Here is a 16,847-nt window from a genome sequence, read left to right as displayed (position 1 = left end):
CTGCTACGACGACCGTTGGCCGTTCGACATCCTACCGCCGTTAAGCCGCTGCATCCGTCACGCCGCTGCTACGACGACCGTTGGCCGTTCGCCATCCTACCGCCGTTAAGCCGCTGCATCACCGTCCCTCCAGTTCGCTGGTGCCGTCACTTCGTCTATACCGCTACACCCATCCGTCCGCTAATACTGTCCGCCGTCCAGCCACTGCGCTCATACTACTGTACCAATCCGTCCGCTAATACTGTCCGCCGTCCGGCCGCCGCGCTGATCCCGCCGCTGCTCCCGGACAACCGTACCATCCCGCCCGCTACTGCACCGCCGCTAAACCACCGTACCGACCCCTCCGCTACCACTACGCCTATTAGCCACCGCCTCCATCTTTGTACGGAAAGCTGCTGTCCGCCTAATATCCCCAGCCGTGTGTGCGTGCGTTCATATCGTGTATTTATTCAGTAGGGGTTTGTGGGACCTTTACTCGACTCTGGATTGACTGTGTTACCCCAGCCTTAGACAAAACCCACCTCATAACACATTCATATTTGTTCAAGGATTCCCCTCGCGTAGGTGAGGTTGATAATTGGGTTTCGGAAACTTTGAGAAAGTTTAATGAACTCTACCAATGCCAGTAGCTACCTACGTGAAACTTATTAGCTCCTATCTGGTTTTCCAACTGATCGCCTGTTAGTAGGCAATTACCTTCTCCTGTCCAACGACGAATTGTGACAAAACGCCTCCTACAGCATAAACACTCCCATCCGTATCCAGAATAAACGTTGCTCCTGGAAATGGGTATGCCACTTTGGGACAATACACAAACGCTCCTTCAATGTTCGGATAGCCACCTCTTAATTTTGCTTACATTCAAAAGCTTTATTTTTCCTTGCAAGCTCATGGCGGCTCTTGGCTACGCTCCCGAAATTCGGAACATGTGCACAGCCCAAGGAAGCTTCATAGTTCAAGCAGGTTCTGTGGCCTTGGAAAACTCTTTACAGCTTCTATATTTTCATTTGCAGTGCGGATGCCATCCGTTATTACTTTATGATCCAAACAACTTACTTCCTTTTTTAACAATGAACACTTTTTGGGACCCAATTTCAGACCAGCACATCCTATTCTCTGGAAAACTTATTCCAGATTTTTTAGGTGTTCCTCAAAGTTCTTTCACAAAAAACCACTTCGTATCAGATAGCGAGTCCAGAGCGTTGTCCATTCGTGGCAAGGAGTAGCTATCCTCTTTCATTACGTCGTTCAACGGAAGTCCAAACAAAATCCCATTTTTCCATCCTTCTACTTTACACGTCCTACCGGTAAGCTCCATGAGCTCCCGCTTGGCTAGTGGAGCACTAAGATGAGTTTCACGTATTGACCTCGCATTACCAGCGCCAACGTTGGCGCAGCCTGGCTTGGAAACCATCCAGGTCAAATATGCTTGCGTAATTACCCTGATAGTCGCCTTCTAGCCGTTTCGTCCATGCAGTGATGTTATTTGAAATATCAGTCTTGCTAATTGAATTGTTTCCTGGAACTGTTCACACTTAAAAACTTCAGCCTCTTGGGATCTTCCCAATATAGCTCCTTTGTAAAGCTTGTGTGGTGATTACAACTTATTCAATGCTCTTACCATCTTGATTACTGCCTCCAATTTTGGTGGTACTTACTAACTCTCCATGTTCTTATATCGCATCGCCTTACTTTGCCAGTTGAAAGCCCTACGATGGTACAGAATTAGACCTAGTGCCAACCACACCGAAGTACCTGGCTCCAAGTCCCGGGAAAAGCAACATCAAAAATTAAGAAACCAGTTTTTTTCAATTACAAACAATTTTTCTAAGCGGGGTGGCCCCTCGGAAGTGACTTTGAAAAAAACCAAGTGTACTTCTGCTATAGCACAGTGTTTCGTGTAGAACAAGCTAGCTGGACAAAAACAAAGTTCTTATTCCAAGAAAAGTGTAATGAGAAATGAAAGAAAACAAAGAAAATAACGGGATTTTTGCTTTTTTTTGATATTTTTGCTAGAATTTTTCTATTGAGTAATTGAAGTAAGAAGGCAGGAGTGGCCGTAAAATGCATTGATTAATTTGCAAAATTCTTGTTGAATATTAAGATTCATATTTCTTTTAAGTGAACACTTTTATATAATTTTTTTGATGGATTCTAAGCTCGAAGGTAAGTAAAATTTTTTAATAGTAATTCTTTCACAATTAGAGTATTTTCAATATATTTAGCATTCCGTTATTAAGAAGAAAAGGTATTTTTTCCCTATATTTTTAACTTTAGGGACAAACAAGTTACATACATCCGCGGACATCCGGGCTTAATTTTACATATGTTATAGTCGCAAATATTCTCTAATAGTCGAAAGAAAAACCCATTGCGAATTCTTTGCACATCTATTTTTTATTTTTTTTTTTGTGGATTTAGTTATCTCTACATATCAAATAGGATGTATGTACGTACTAGCTCCGACGAGATATTTGAACCTTTAAAGCTGATCTACAAACGGCAAAACCAATTCCCTGGTACAGGGAATAAACACGTAGCCATAAAACATACAAAATAAACGCGCAAGGTCAACAAGATCACACCAAAAGCAAAAAGGCGAAGATCATTGACTTCAACCTGCCACAACCTACCGCACCAGTCACCAAGGCATAAAAACAGGTACATACAATGGATTGATGAAGATAAACGAAAACCAGGTTTCGGCAATACCAATGACGGCAACGCTGCTCGTATGTTTTTCGAAAATTCTGAGACTAGTGCTGAGATTACGGGATTGGATGTAACGCTCATCAAAAGATCCGACACTCTCCTTCGCGCATTAGCATCTGGGTACAATATAAATATCCAAAAATTTGAAAAATTTGCGGTCGAGACTAAACAACTATACATAGATCTCTATCCATGGTTTAATATGCCTGTTACAGTTCATAAATTCTTAGTGCATAGTACTGATATTATAAAATCAGCAATTTTACCTATTGGTCAACTTTCCGAGGAAGCACAGGAAGCCCGTAACAAAGATTTGAGACGATTCAGGTCTGATAACACACAAAAGCAGTCGCGTGAGGCCACGAATAGAGATCTTATGAATATGTTGCTTATAACATCGGATCCTTTAGTTAACAGTTCTAGGGAGATACCTAAGAAAAAATTTAAAAGTCTGACTTCAGAAGTCTTAAATTTACTGTCCCCCGATAATGTTGAGGAGTCAATAAATACCCCAGTTGTTTCAAGCTTTCACAGTAGTGTTGCTGATGTTCATGACTATTCCACAAGTGACTCATCCAATGAAAGTGATGATAGCGAATAATAACATAATTATAAAAGAAAACCTACCCTATAATTTTTTGTTGGATCAGGTTTTATTCAATTTAAATCTATCGTCTTTTCTACTTTGTATGATACTTTACTTTTAAGTTATTGTAATAAGTAATTTTCACATAATTAATTTAATTATTTACATTGTTATTATTATTATTGCAATTCACTTTTACATTCCTGACTGGTACTATAAAATAATTTTGTAAAAATTGTAGTGCCAGGATAAATACTCAAATAAATACAAAATATGTATGTACATATGTACAGTCACTCATATAAATAAGTAGACACCCCTTTTTGGATAATTCTTAGAATTTTCGCTTTCGCAAATTTATTTTAACTAATTTCCCATAAGAAAATTTGTCACGATCTATAACAAAAACTAAATTATATTTAAAAAATTCGACGAATTTTCATAAAAAATTTTAATTCTTTTTTCCGAATTTTTAGAATTTTTTAGAGTATTGAGATTTATATTCCATTCAATTTAAGTACAATAAAGTAATATTCTTAAGTCCTTTAAATTTTTTTGGATCTATGTCACTTATTCACATGAGTTACTGTATATGAAATAAGCAAATGTATGCATATAAAGTAAAATTTTGGAAAAAAATAAAAAAAACAACATATGGCTGACAAAAATGACGTAGTTGTAATAAATGACTGCATATGAAACGGAAAATCTCATAAAATAAATTTGTCCAGCTAGCTTGTTCTACACGAAACACTGTGCATAGGGAGCTTCTCAGTGAAAATTTATCTTCCTTGCAGATGCCGTCGGAGGAATTGTAAAATATGCATGTCCCGTCCCACCTATAAGAAGGGAAATTAAAAGGAGCGCGTTGCAAATACATCTCTGAAGTGGGCAAAACAACTGTTATGACCAGTTCGCGAAATAATTCCTGCGGGGAAATTTACCGTAAATTATCCGTGAAAGAAACAATTTTGCCACGAATATATTTTAGAAAATATTCATGTGAAGTTAACGAGTTACTCCGTGAAAAACTACCAATTGGGAAAAGAATGCTTGTACACGAATATGCCGCACATTTTCCGTATACAAGTGCCATATTTTATAAATTTAAAAAAAATATATTCAGCTTTTTTTATGATGCATCGCCAACTTTATGTGAAGTTAAAGTGCCTCTTTTCGAAAACGACCTTGTAGACCAGTTAGGAAAATAGTTCTTGGACATAATTTGCCGTAATCGACGGGATGCGCTCGTCCGACCATATTTTCCTAAAAAGATAACGCATGCTCCTCATCATCCCTGTGCGGTAAATCGCTGTTTACCTCGGACTTAAAACCTTCCGTCTGTCGTAAAAATTGTTGGTAAAATTTGCGGGCGTTATTACTGGTGGCTAACAGCTCAAGCGGCGTCCGCCGTGGTGTGATGGTAGCCGTACTCCGCCTACGACACCGAAGATCCTGGGTTCACGCTCCGGGAAAAGCAACATCAACAACTTTAGAAACAAGTTTTTTCAATTAGAAGAAAATTTTTCTAAGCGGGGTCGCCCCTCGGCAGTGTTTGGCAAGCACTCCGAGTGTATTTCTGCCATGAAAAGCTCTCAGTAAAAACTCAATCTGCCTTGCAGATGCCGTTCGCAGTCGGCATAAAACTAGTAGGTCCCATTCCGCCAATTTGTAGGAAAAAAGAAATAGGAGCACGACGCAAATTGGAAGAGAAGCTTGGCCTCAGATCTCTTCGGAGGTTATCGCGCCTTACATTTATTTTATTTAACAGCTCAAGCTCCTCGCATTCCTACCTCTGTTTTTTTCTGTAAGACGTCTCGATTTCCTTTTCAGGCCGCTGGCAGCCTGTTTTCTTTCGGTTGCAACGCGGCATTCTTCGTCGTACCAGTCGTTTTTCTGTGGTCGCCGATAATCAATTGTTTCCTCGATGACGGTATGAAGCGCTTTAGAGATATGCACCCACTGCTCCTACATTCCGTCGTGTTAACATGTGCTCTCCGAGAGCAGGAGAGTTGCGAAAACATTGGCAGTCTTTTGCGATTGTAGCTTTCGAGGTCTAAGTTTCCTTGAGTTTTTACTCCTTGGCTTAGGCTGCGCAGAGGCGGGCGCGACGAAATAATGATCCGAGTCGATGTTAGGTCCTCGGATCGTTCGCACATCGAAAACACTGGAGGCATGCCGTCCGTCTATCACAGCCTGGTCGACCTGATCGCGTGTATTTCGATCAGAAAGCAGTCATGTAGCTTGATGTATATTTTTATGCATGAGCCTCGTGCTGGATATGACCATGTCTCGACCAGTCTCAGTCCATTAGGAGAGGGTTCAGCGTGTTGGCTGAACTTTCCGACTGCGGGGCCAAAAACCCCTTTTTTGCCCACCCTGGCGTTAAAATTGCAAAGCACCAATTTTATATAATGGCGAGAGTGTTGTATACGTTCGTAGAAAGTGTCTTTCACCTTATCGTCTTTCTCCTCCGTCGGTGCATGGGCACAACTGAATGGCTTTTGTTTATTTGGTGCTGATCCTTGTTTGCTTATAATATTTGTGATTATGATTAGGCTATGGGATCTAATAGGTGCAAAGTGCAAGTAAAAACTGCATCATTCTCCTTCACTAGATCGCCCAACGTTTCGCTAAATTCCTTAGCTTCCTCAGGGACAAAAACCAAACTTTATTGAATTTGGCTTTTATTCGGATAGCGACGAGACATTTGTCCAGAGCCGTGAACGTCAGTACTAGGCGACATAGTCTCTCTCCCACCACGAGTCCGACGCCGAAACTACGCGTATTTCTATGGCCACTCCAGTAAAGGTGTCTATTTTTAACCTTGTTTCTTCCTTCCTTGCTTCGTCCATAACATTTCTTGGATGGCGGTGATGTCAGATTCTGCTTTGATGAGCACATCAACCAGCGAAGCATCTGCATCAATCCAATTTCGGGAACGGACATTCCAGGTCACGCCCTCAAACCATCTTTAAACGTTTGCCCTAGTCGTCGTCCGTTAAGGCTTACCCGAGGCTTTTTTGATTTTTTAATAGTGTGGTTTGACGTGGCGGGTCCCAAGCCCAGCGCACAAGGCGCTCAGCGGGGATGAAAATATTATTTGCACATTTATATGCATGATTCAAGACAGACGCCCGCTTGCAGCCGCCCCTTGTGGTGGACAAACTCTGCCGATGAAAATCCCACAGCTAGTCCTTAAACCGAGTATGTCATAGTGGTTGTCCCCTTCTCACATTAGCTCACCATTTAACGGATGTTTGGTGGCTACCCAGAGGTAGCTGGAAGTAGGGAGCTGCTTGAACCGCATGCAAAATAATGGCTCTGGCCATTCCCAGATGGTGAAAAGCTTTCCCCACTTGCATGTACTTCTACAAACGGCTCCACCCTCCCTTTGTAGATCATCTAATAAAAGTACATACATACATGTTTTCATTCTTACATATTGCACCCAAACATACAAAAAAGTACTTGGTGCTATTAACCTCCCAGGAGAATAGGCCGAGCTTCTCCAATTTGCGTCGTTCTCATTTTTTTAATTTTTCCTACAAATCGGCGGAACGGAGCATTCATGTTTTATGCAAGGCGAATAAATCTACACTAATGAGCTTTTGATGGCAGAAATACGCTTGGAGTCTTTGCAAGAGCAATGCCGATTGGCAACCCTGCTTAGAAAGATGTTTTCTAATTGAACGCCCAATACCTTGCTTAATACCATAAAAGCCATAATATCTCTTGAAATGAATGAAAATGACGAACAGATGAGATAGAGTGTGGATGTTTGATTTTAAATGTTAAGTGATTAAATGTTTGTATAAATGTAAATACGCAACGGAGTTAGAAAAGAAAAAAATTAGTTCTTTGCTTTGAACTCAACGGCCAATACAGCTCTGAATAAGTACAAAACATAATATCTCTTGTTGCAAACGCTGCAGAGATCAAATTCTTACTTTTTATTCTGCTTCTGACATAATATATCCAATATATTTTATTTTTTGTTGTCATTCGTTACATTGACAAAAAAAAAATATTAAGAGCCAATTAAAGCTGGCCCGACTTTTTTCGATTATGCTTTCAATGTAGCCCTAATTAAATAATTGTGAATTTTTATTTTGTATGAGAGATTATGTTCAGTAAGCGTTTTAATGTAGAAAACTTTAGTAATTATTTAAAGTTCTCTGTGTGAAATTGGTATTACATTAGAACGAACAAACTTAACTGAATGAAACCGTTACTCAACTTTATTATAACTTTGAAAATGTAATGAAAACTTATGGAGTTAGCAGGCTTTTGCGTAGTTTTTAGAAATTCTGTAAATAAAACCTCCATTTTTTTCCACTAGAAATCTAATCCGTTCCCAAAGTGGTTTTGAGTAAAAAGTAAAGCTTTTATCGCGGAGTCGAATTTGCTTAAGTTATTTTATTGGTATATTTTTGTACTTACATGGAACAGCTAGATATAGACATTGTATCAGAATCAGTTCGACCACCAGAACTTACACTCGCTCTCTCCGAATCCACCCGCGAGTTCGGAACATAAGAAGTATTCGCACTCGCAGGGTACACATAACCATGAGCTCTACTCGCATGCAGGAATTTGGTATAAAGAATATTTCCATGCAAGATATCCATTTACATCGTATATATATCACAAGTATAAATAAACATATACAAATATTTAACCATAACGTTGTAAAGCGAAAGGAAACATGCCGGATGGAGTAATTTGTTGGATTGTTGTTGGTGAACCAATGTTTGTGAGTAACAAATCATGATGTTAACAAATGAAAATAAATACAAAAGTAAAAAATAATAAATTATTATAAGAAATGTAAAATGTATATACTTAAAAAGACGGTGGTTTCCAGTAAAAATGAGAATCATCAGAAACTTGAGTTTAAATTATAAAATGTTTATACTAACGTATAACACCCTTAACAACCTAATGACCGGAGTTGTGCACCGTTTCAGAGGATAAAATCAGTGCCATTGTGAATGGGGCGCTGGAAAGGGCTTCAAGCATTCCCACAAAACGTGGAAACAGGGAAAATAACAAAAGAAAACCAAAACAACACAACAAAATTTAAAAGCAAAAACATTCACATTTCATCTGTTTAAAAATTGAAAGTATATCACCCCACGAGCAAATAACTGGACATTTTGATCACTCCTTTGCTCGGAAGTATTTCAACTGGTGGGAACGAGATGACTTGGACCTTTAAAATGAGCACTTTTCTTACCTCACGCTGCCAGCTCATACACAATGACATTATTTACACATTTGGTTAGGAAATTGGCCGTTCATTAAAGGCCTTACATATACTGAATATACGAAAAGAAAACCTCCAATTAGGTTATAAAACAACTCCGTTTTCTTGGCAAATACCAAAAGTATCTATGATCTAGCTTTATAGCTGCTTGGACATTAACTACGTGTTTAATAAATATTTAGCATTATGGAAAAGTAAAGGCCTTTCTCGGCAAACGAAAATCATGCTCTCCAACAAAACTGGCCGTTCATTAAAGACCTCACATACCCTGATTGTACGAAAAGAAAACCTCCAATTAGGTTATAAAACAACTCCGTTTTATTGGCAAATACTAGAAGTAACCTTGCCGTGCGCGGACGTGTTTTTGATCGCTCTTCGAACTGCTATTCTTTTTACTTTGTAAACAAGTTTTATCTTTTATAAATATTCATTAATATAATAGAAAACAGTTTATAAGTTTAATTTCGTATTAAATCTTTACACAGTGCAATATACATAGTGGCTTTTTGTGCAATTTAAACATTCAGTCTGTGTGTTCATAGATCATAGATTTTCACAAAAATTTGTGATAACCGCATACCTTTTTGTTGGTAGCTGCTATTAGCAAGCCATTGTGTGCACTTTTTGCTTTCTATTGTGTTCACTGCTAGCTATACGCTGTCTTGCGATTTGCATCCAGTGCTCCAAAATAACTCTCGCTCATATTTTTTGAACAGCTATTCAATTTATCCTATACTTATAGTTTCGTTTGCCTATTTTTCTTTTGGGTTTGTTTAACTTTGCAATTATGTTGGATTGCTGTGTCAAGAAGTGCACCAATCAAACGAAAATTTCCCGTGGTGATACTTATGTTTATTATTGGATCTGTGATAATATGGCTCATGTTAGCTGTGCAAGTTTCTCTCACATAGGCGGTCGGGTTGTTGACCTAATATCTAGCAAAATTGGACTGAACTGGACATGTCATGATTATCGTTCCGTAGAAAATGACATGCGAGCTTTTTTGAGGCAAACTCAGAAAGAGTTCAACAATATTTTTATTAGATTTCGTGACCTTAACCTTTTAGCAAGACGATCTCTGGCAAATTAAGTGATGCACCAACTGTGCAGTGGTACCTTTGTGGCTGTTTGTTCTACGTCACCAATGTTGATTTCGCTGGACTCCCCAATTCATCCTACACATCCACCGGTATCTTTAGCTCCAATAATAACAGTTACCGATACTGGGGTTGTTGCTAGCGATACTGTACCTGAAAACAAGTAAGGAAGGCTAAGTTCGGGTGTAACCGAACATTACATACTCAGCTGAGAGCTTTGGAGACAAAATAAGGGAAAATCACCATTTAGCAAAATGAACCTAGGGTAACTCTGGTATGTGTTTGTATGACATGTGTATCAAATGAAAGGTGTTAATGATTATTGAAAACGTATTGGGCCTTAGTTATCGTCATAGAATCTATGTCCCTACCAAATTTCACAAGGATTGGTAAATTTTTGTTCGACTTATGGCATTAAAAGTATTCTAGACGAATTAAATGAAAAAGGGCGGAGCTACGCCCATTTTGAAATTTTCTTTTATCTTTGTATTTTGTTGCACCATATCATTACTGGAGTCGAATGTTGACATAATTTACTTTTATACTGTAAAGGTATTAAATTTTTTGTTAAAATTTGACTCATAAAAAAATTTTTTTTTTTAAAGTGGACGTGTTCGTCATACGATTTCGCTAATTTTTATTTAGCACACATATAGTAATAGGAGTAACGTGCCTACAAAATTTCATCATGATATCTTCAACGACTGCCAAATTACAGCTTGCAAAAGTTTTAAATTACCTTCTTTTAAAAGTGGGGGGTGCCACGCTCAAAATTTTTCTAATTTTCTATTTTGCGTAATACGGTCAACGCACCTACCAAGTTTCATCGCTTTATCCGTCTTTGGTAATGAATTATCGCACTTTTTCGGTTTTTCGGAATTTTCGATATCGAAAAAGTGGGCGTGGTTGTAGTCCGATTTCGTTCGTTTTAAATAGCGATCTGAGATGAGCGCCCAGGAACCTACACACGAAATTTCATCAAGATACCTCAAAATTTACTCAAGTTATCGTGTTTACAGACGGACGGACGGACATGCCTAAATGAATTGCTTTTTTCACCCAGATCATTTTGATATATAGAAGTCTATATCTATCTCGATTAGTTTATGCCGTTACGGATTACCGTTATGCGAACAAAGTTAATATACTCTGTGAGCTCTGCTCAACTGAGTATAAAAATAGTACTTCATCGACGGGCTCGATAACCAACGCTACGTCAAGCAATGCGTTTTCTGTCAACTGTCCTACAACGGCCGCACCTTCCCAGCTCTCTGGTGCGCTATCCGCTACTCCTTTGCAAATGGCTGCCGTGCCACCTCGTAGGGCTGTATTTGTGTCCCGATTACACTCCTCGCTTACCGAAAATGATATTGCTCATTACGTTTGCTCTAAACTTGGTATTGCACCCACTAGTAATATCGATATGTATAAATTTAACTTTAAATATGAGAGAGACAACTACTCATTCAAAATATCTCTTTCAGATGAATATATCGATAAGGTACTTGATTCCTTTTTTTGGCCTAAGCATACTGTGGTTCACTTGTTCACAAGAAAGGCGAGGGCCGAACCTGTTTTATTGCAGCTTAAAAACGGTATGACGAACACAGTAATAACACCACAAAGGTAATTGCTGATCTGTCCCGTCTTCTCATTAATTACCAAAATGTTCGTGGTTTACGATCAAAACTTGTTCCATTCTTCCTTAATTCTTTCAACTTTTCTGCACAAGTTATAGCTTTTATGGAGACCTGGCTAAAGCCTGATAATTACAATTCTGAGGTTTTTTCAAATAAATATGCTGTTTTGCGGCGTGATCGCATCTCTAGAGCGGAAGGTGTCCTTATTACTGTTGAATCTAACCTATCATCTGAGTTGATTTCGCTGGACAATATCTCTCATATCCAATTCATAGCAGTTAGGCTTTCATTCGGTAGCTATAGCGTAATTGTTTGCTGTTCGTGTATATCACCTCATTCGGATATGGATGTTTATGCTAGTCATAGCTCGGCCATCTGCGATTTGTATTCGCAGTTGGGAGATGACGATCGACTTGTTGTTGTTGGTGACTTTAACTTGCCAACAGTTAATTGGGTTAATATGAGTGATTCAAATTTTTTAACTCCCACTGCTCAACATGAGTTTCTCAATTGCTTGTTAGACTCATCTCTTTTACAGATTAACAATGTTCCAAATAGTTGGAATAAAATGCTTGATTTAGTATTCGTGAATGGCTCGGTGTGTACTGCCCTTACGCAAATTCTACCTTTATCCCTTCCAGAAGACCCTCTTCACCCTCCGCAAGAGATATCACTTGATATCAGCCTACCCCGTAGGATTCAAGTACAGTCTCGTCCCCGATCTAGATGCTTCTACAAAGCGATTTTCAAAATGCTCAATGATCTGTTGGCTTCCCATGATTGGTCGGATCTCTATGCTTGCATTGATGTCGATCGGCAATCTCTATATTTTACAGTATATTTGATGCCTTCTTTGATACCTGCATTCCTACTCGCTAACCTTGGTTTTCAAGGCAACTTATCAGACTTAATAACATTAAATCTAGCCTTTTTAAGAGATTAAAGAAATCTGGAGCATCTGCAGACCCTTTCTAAATATCTAATAGCTCGTTCTAAATTTCACCGTCTTAATCAGCTTTCTTATAAAAATTACTTGAGTTGTTGTAAAGCCCAATTTTTTAAAAATGCAAAAAAGTTTTACAGTTTCGTAAATTCAAAGCGGAAAACTTCTGGGTATCCTCCCTCATTAATATTTGGATGTAAAAAAGCTTGCACTGATGACGACGTTGCTGAACTATTTTCTGAGTTCTTTAATTCCACGTATCCATCCAGTGGTTTTCATTCCGGTCAATACCCCTATCGCTTAGATAGCTCGAATTCCATTAGGAATCCTGCTATTGATGGTAATATTGTTCTGCAGAGTCTTCTATCTTTGAAGCCCACATTTTCTCCAGGACCGGACGGTGTTCCTAGTACGTGCTTAGGTACTGCGCCGAAAACATGTATGAGCCTATTTTAAGATTATTTGAGCTATCTCTGGGATCTGCATCATTCCCGCCACTTTGGAAACCGTCTTTTATTATACCCCTGCATAAAAAAGATAGTAGGTCAAAAGTTGAAAACTACAGGGGTGTTGCTAAACTTTCAGCCATTCCTAAAGTGTTTGAACAGATTATTACCAGTCAACACCAATATCAGTGTTCTAGTCTTTTATCTCCATGCCAACACGGTTTCATTAGTCAAAGGTCAACCACTACAAATTTGCTTGTATTCACCTCTATGGTTATGGAAGAATTTTTAGCGAACAAGCAAACGGATGTCATCTACACGGACTTTAGCAAAGCATTTGATACCGTTAACCATGAGTTACTTATTCATAAGCTTGATTTACTGGGCTTTCCGTTTCACTTATTAATGTGGCTGAAAGGCTATCTTTATAACCGGACCCAAAAAGTCCTGTTCAAGTGCAATCTGTCGGAACCGTTCGGAGTTTCCTCCGGTGTACCCCAGGGAAGTCATCTAGGCTCTTTGCTCTTTACCCTTTTCATTAATGACTTGCCACAGACAATATTATATTCCCATACTATAATGTATGCGGATGATGTAAAACTTTGCTACACTTACTGTCCTACCGATTTGAGTTCCTTGGATCTTCTTCAGGCCGACTTGGACTCGTTCCAATGTTGGTGCACAACAAATTTACTAGCTTTAAATTGCTCTAAATGTAAGCATATGACATTTCACCGAGTGAAGCCAGCATTGGAACCTAATGTAATAGATGGTACGCCTTTGGAGCGTATATCTATTGCAAATGATCTAGGTGTCCTTTTTGATCGGAAATTGAATTTTAACATGCATATTTCATCTATTGCCAACAAGGCGTTGGGTTTACTTGGATTTGTTAAAAGATGGGCTAAAGAGTTCAATGATCCGTACCTCACTAAGGTTCTTTACACATCGCTGGTTCGTCCAATACTCGAGTATTGCTCATGCGTTTGGTCCCCTGTTTCTCAAAAGCATATAAAGCGTCTTGAGTCAGTTCAAAAGCAATTTTTGATATGTGCATTGCGCGGCCTTAATTGAGACTCAAGTCTCCATCTTCCTCCATACAGAAGTAGACTTCTTCTTATTAACTTACCCACTCTGGAAAATCGGAGAATATTACTGGGGATATTGTTCATCCATAAGCTCATTATTGGAGAAATTGATTCTGCGGACCTTCTCAGCCGCTTGTTTTTTGCGGTTCCCCCTAGAGTATCCAGACACTACGTTCCTTTTTATTTACACCTTCTTCGACGAAACTTTGCTGAAAATAATCCTCTTCTTATCTGGTGCGCGCACTACAATGACTTATATAGCTGTATCAGTCTTGAATGTACTTTTGCCACTATACGTATTGCAATAATGCAAGATAGGCAAGTATCAATTTAAGAGTTACGAGCTAATTTAATTTAATTTGCCGGCATTTATGTCTTCCGTAAAAAACAGGCACTACCCCGTTGAAGGATGGAGGAACATTTATCAACATTTATCATTAAGAAGGAGCAAGACAGTACTGTGTTGATTGGAATCTGGTGCATTCCAACAACGTTAAAAACATGCTTTCTCATGATTCACTGACCGGAATCGTATGCACTCCGGCAGTATAATCTTGTGCGTCAGGCATCGACCTGATTGGAATCCGGTGCATTCCAACAACACAGGTCATGTTACTTTTGTATGCCTTGTGATGGCGTGTAATGAGGACACTACTCTTAGCACTGCCGGATTCCCATGACATGCTGATTGGAATCTTGTTGCATTCCAACAGCAATATTGGAATCCACTGCATTCCGAAATCATGCTGAGCGGAATCTGATGCATTCCGCCAGTATAAGATCTCGGTATAAGATCTTATTTCTGCTCATATTTCTTATTATTGTTGTAGTCTGAAGTTAAAGATTGATGTTCAATAATATATCTTTGTTTGTATTATAACATTGTTGAAATCTCGATATATCTTCAATTTTAACTTTCGAGTTGTATATTTATATATCTTTTATATTATGCAGTCGACCATAGTTTGTCGTCGACTTTAAATAAATAATAAATAAAATATGATCTAGCTTAATAGCTGCTTGGACATTAACTACGTGTTTAATAAATATTTAGCATTATGGAAAAGTAAAGTCCTTTCTCGGCAAACGAAAATCATGCTCTACAACATCATATGAGGCGACTCTGGGAATGTTCGAGAGAAAGGGTTTTCGAAAGATTTACGGACATCTACGCGTCGGCGACGGCGAGTACAGATGAATATTTAATGATGAGGTGTACGAGTTTGACGCAGACATCAACATATTCCATTAAATTAAAACACAGCTGCTAGGCTATATTATGGGAATGACAGATGATACTCCGCTTTAAACGGACGGCCCACTCCACTGGAAAGACCAGGTGGAAAACGATTTAAATTCAGCAGCGTTAAAAGGCCCCTGCTGCTGAAATCTTACAGACCATTCCAGGAGAACGAATCAATTATGAAACATTGATGGTCGCAGTCGAAACACGCTACGGAAGCGAGCATAGGGAACAGATATATCAAATTGAGTTGCAGAGCCGCTTGCAGAAGGCCAATGAAACATTGCAGGAGTTCGCGTCGGACATTGAAAGGTTGGCCCATCTCGCAAATGGGGACACACCAGTGGAATACATCGAGATGGTAAAAATTTAGAGCTTTTAAAATGGAATAAAGGACGTCGAAACGAAGCGAGCTATATACCCAAACGCAAAGCCAACATTTGCTGAAACGTTATTACATGCACTGATTCAGAAAACAGCCTGTCTTTCCGGCCTCGAGTCTAGTGGTTTCAAAAACATGATTTGGTCAACAGGAGAGTAAAGCTATTACATGGAGCAAGATTACGTACGGTCACTGGCTATACTCGCCAGGGAGAAGTGGTATGTGAAGTCCTGATTGGGAAGGTCAGGATTCTACACAAATTCGTTGTGGCAGAGATTGTTGATGAATTCATATTGGGAGTGGACCATGGCATGAGGAACGACATGCAAAGAATGATAATCCGATATAAGAACGAGGATTTACCACTTAACTTCAGCTTTGAAAAGGGGTTCAGCAGTGAGTGTTGGTGGAGTAGTATCGACAAAGACCACAAAAGTCGAGGGCAGTAGACCGAGCAGAGATTGATGGAACAAATGGTAGAAACAAATCAAAACCGAATTTACCTGCGGTGAGAACACTGGCATTGACAAACCCAAAGGACGCACTTAAACGCAGGAGAGAATTTCCCAGAAAGAATGAAAGGGTGGTTTCAAGCTAGGGCGCACTACTGTTGTGAAATCGATACTGATGACACAAAACCAATCTGTCAAGCTCTTCGAAGTAGACCATTGGCAGACTCTGGGGCAGCGCACCATGATCAGGAGTAGTAAGATGAAAGACAAGTACGACAAAGAGAACAATTCGGAAGGTTTCCTGGAGGGAGATTTGGTACTGTTATACAGATCTAGCCAGCGGAAAGGTGTTCCATGAAATTTCAGTGTAGCTGGGAAGGCCAGTACAAAGTTGTAAAGCGGATCAGCAAAGTCATCTACCGCATACAGAAAGTTGAAAAACCACGAAATAGAAAAAGGGTAGTTCTTTTGAAGAGGCTAACAGAGTTTGGATCGAGAGATTTGTCTGATCGGTACGAACAGACTTAGGTGGAGGGCAGTTTGGAAAATATTACAGCAGCATTGCACGGCATTCTACATAACCGCCTGCAGGGTGCAGAAATGCCAGGGTGCAGAAATGTCAGAACATATTAAACTGACTTATTTTGTTTTTTTGATTTTCCGACAGGGTGGATAAATGATGTATATTGCAACGATTTTCCGGCCGGTTTGTCTAGAAACCAAATTTGACAAGGGATGACGGAAAATCGTTCAATATATATCAGAACATATTAAACATGTGTATACGGGTGGTTCCAAATTAATGGAGGGATCCAACAGGCTGCCAGATTACTTCAGCGTCTTTCAAGCAGAAATTAAATCCGTGAAGCAGCAGAAATTCTGGAGGAAGCGTCAATATATGTATATATTGATAGTCAGGCGGCGATTAAGGCAATAATCCTACACAGTACTTTATCAAGAAGACTTATGGAATGCAAAGAAGCATTGGA

The 16,847-nt window shown here is 39.3% G+C and overlaps 1 protein-coding gene across 5 annotated transcripts in view; it reads right to left on the bottom strand.

Annotated features, from left to right (window-relative positions):
• Window positions 1–16,847, bottom strand: part of LOC137236858 (axin-like) — a 1,106,688-nt gene that overhangs the window by 432,027 nt on the left and 657,814 nt on the right. For 4 of the 5 annotated variants that reach the window (XM_067759895.1, XM_067759898.1, XM_067759896.1 and 1 more), the window contains exon 5: window positions 7,742–7,876. The exons of the other annotated variant lie outside the window; for it this stretch is intronic. In XM_067759895.1, the coding sequence (XP_067615996.1) occupies window positions 7,742–7,876 (135 nt within the window). The remainder of the gene's footprint in view (window positions 1–7,741; window positions 7,877–16,847) is intronic. 5 annotated transcript variants of the gene reach the window in all.

This window comes from Eurosta solidaginis, chromosome 1 (assembly GCF_040869045.1).
Source record: "Eurosta solidaginis isolate ZX-2024a chromosome 1, ASM4086904v1, whole genome shotgun sequence".
Classification (NCBI taxonomy): domain Eukaryota; kingdom Metazoa; phylum Arthropoda; class Insecta; order Diptera; family Tephritidae; genus Eurosta; species Eurosta solidaginis.
This window is presented reverse-complemented; position numbering and strand designations above follow the sequence as displayed.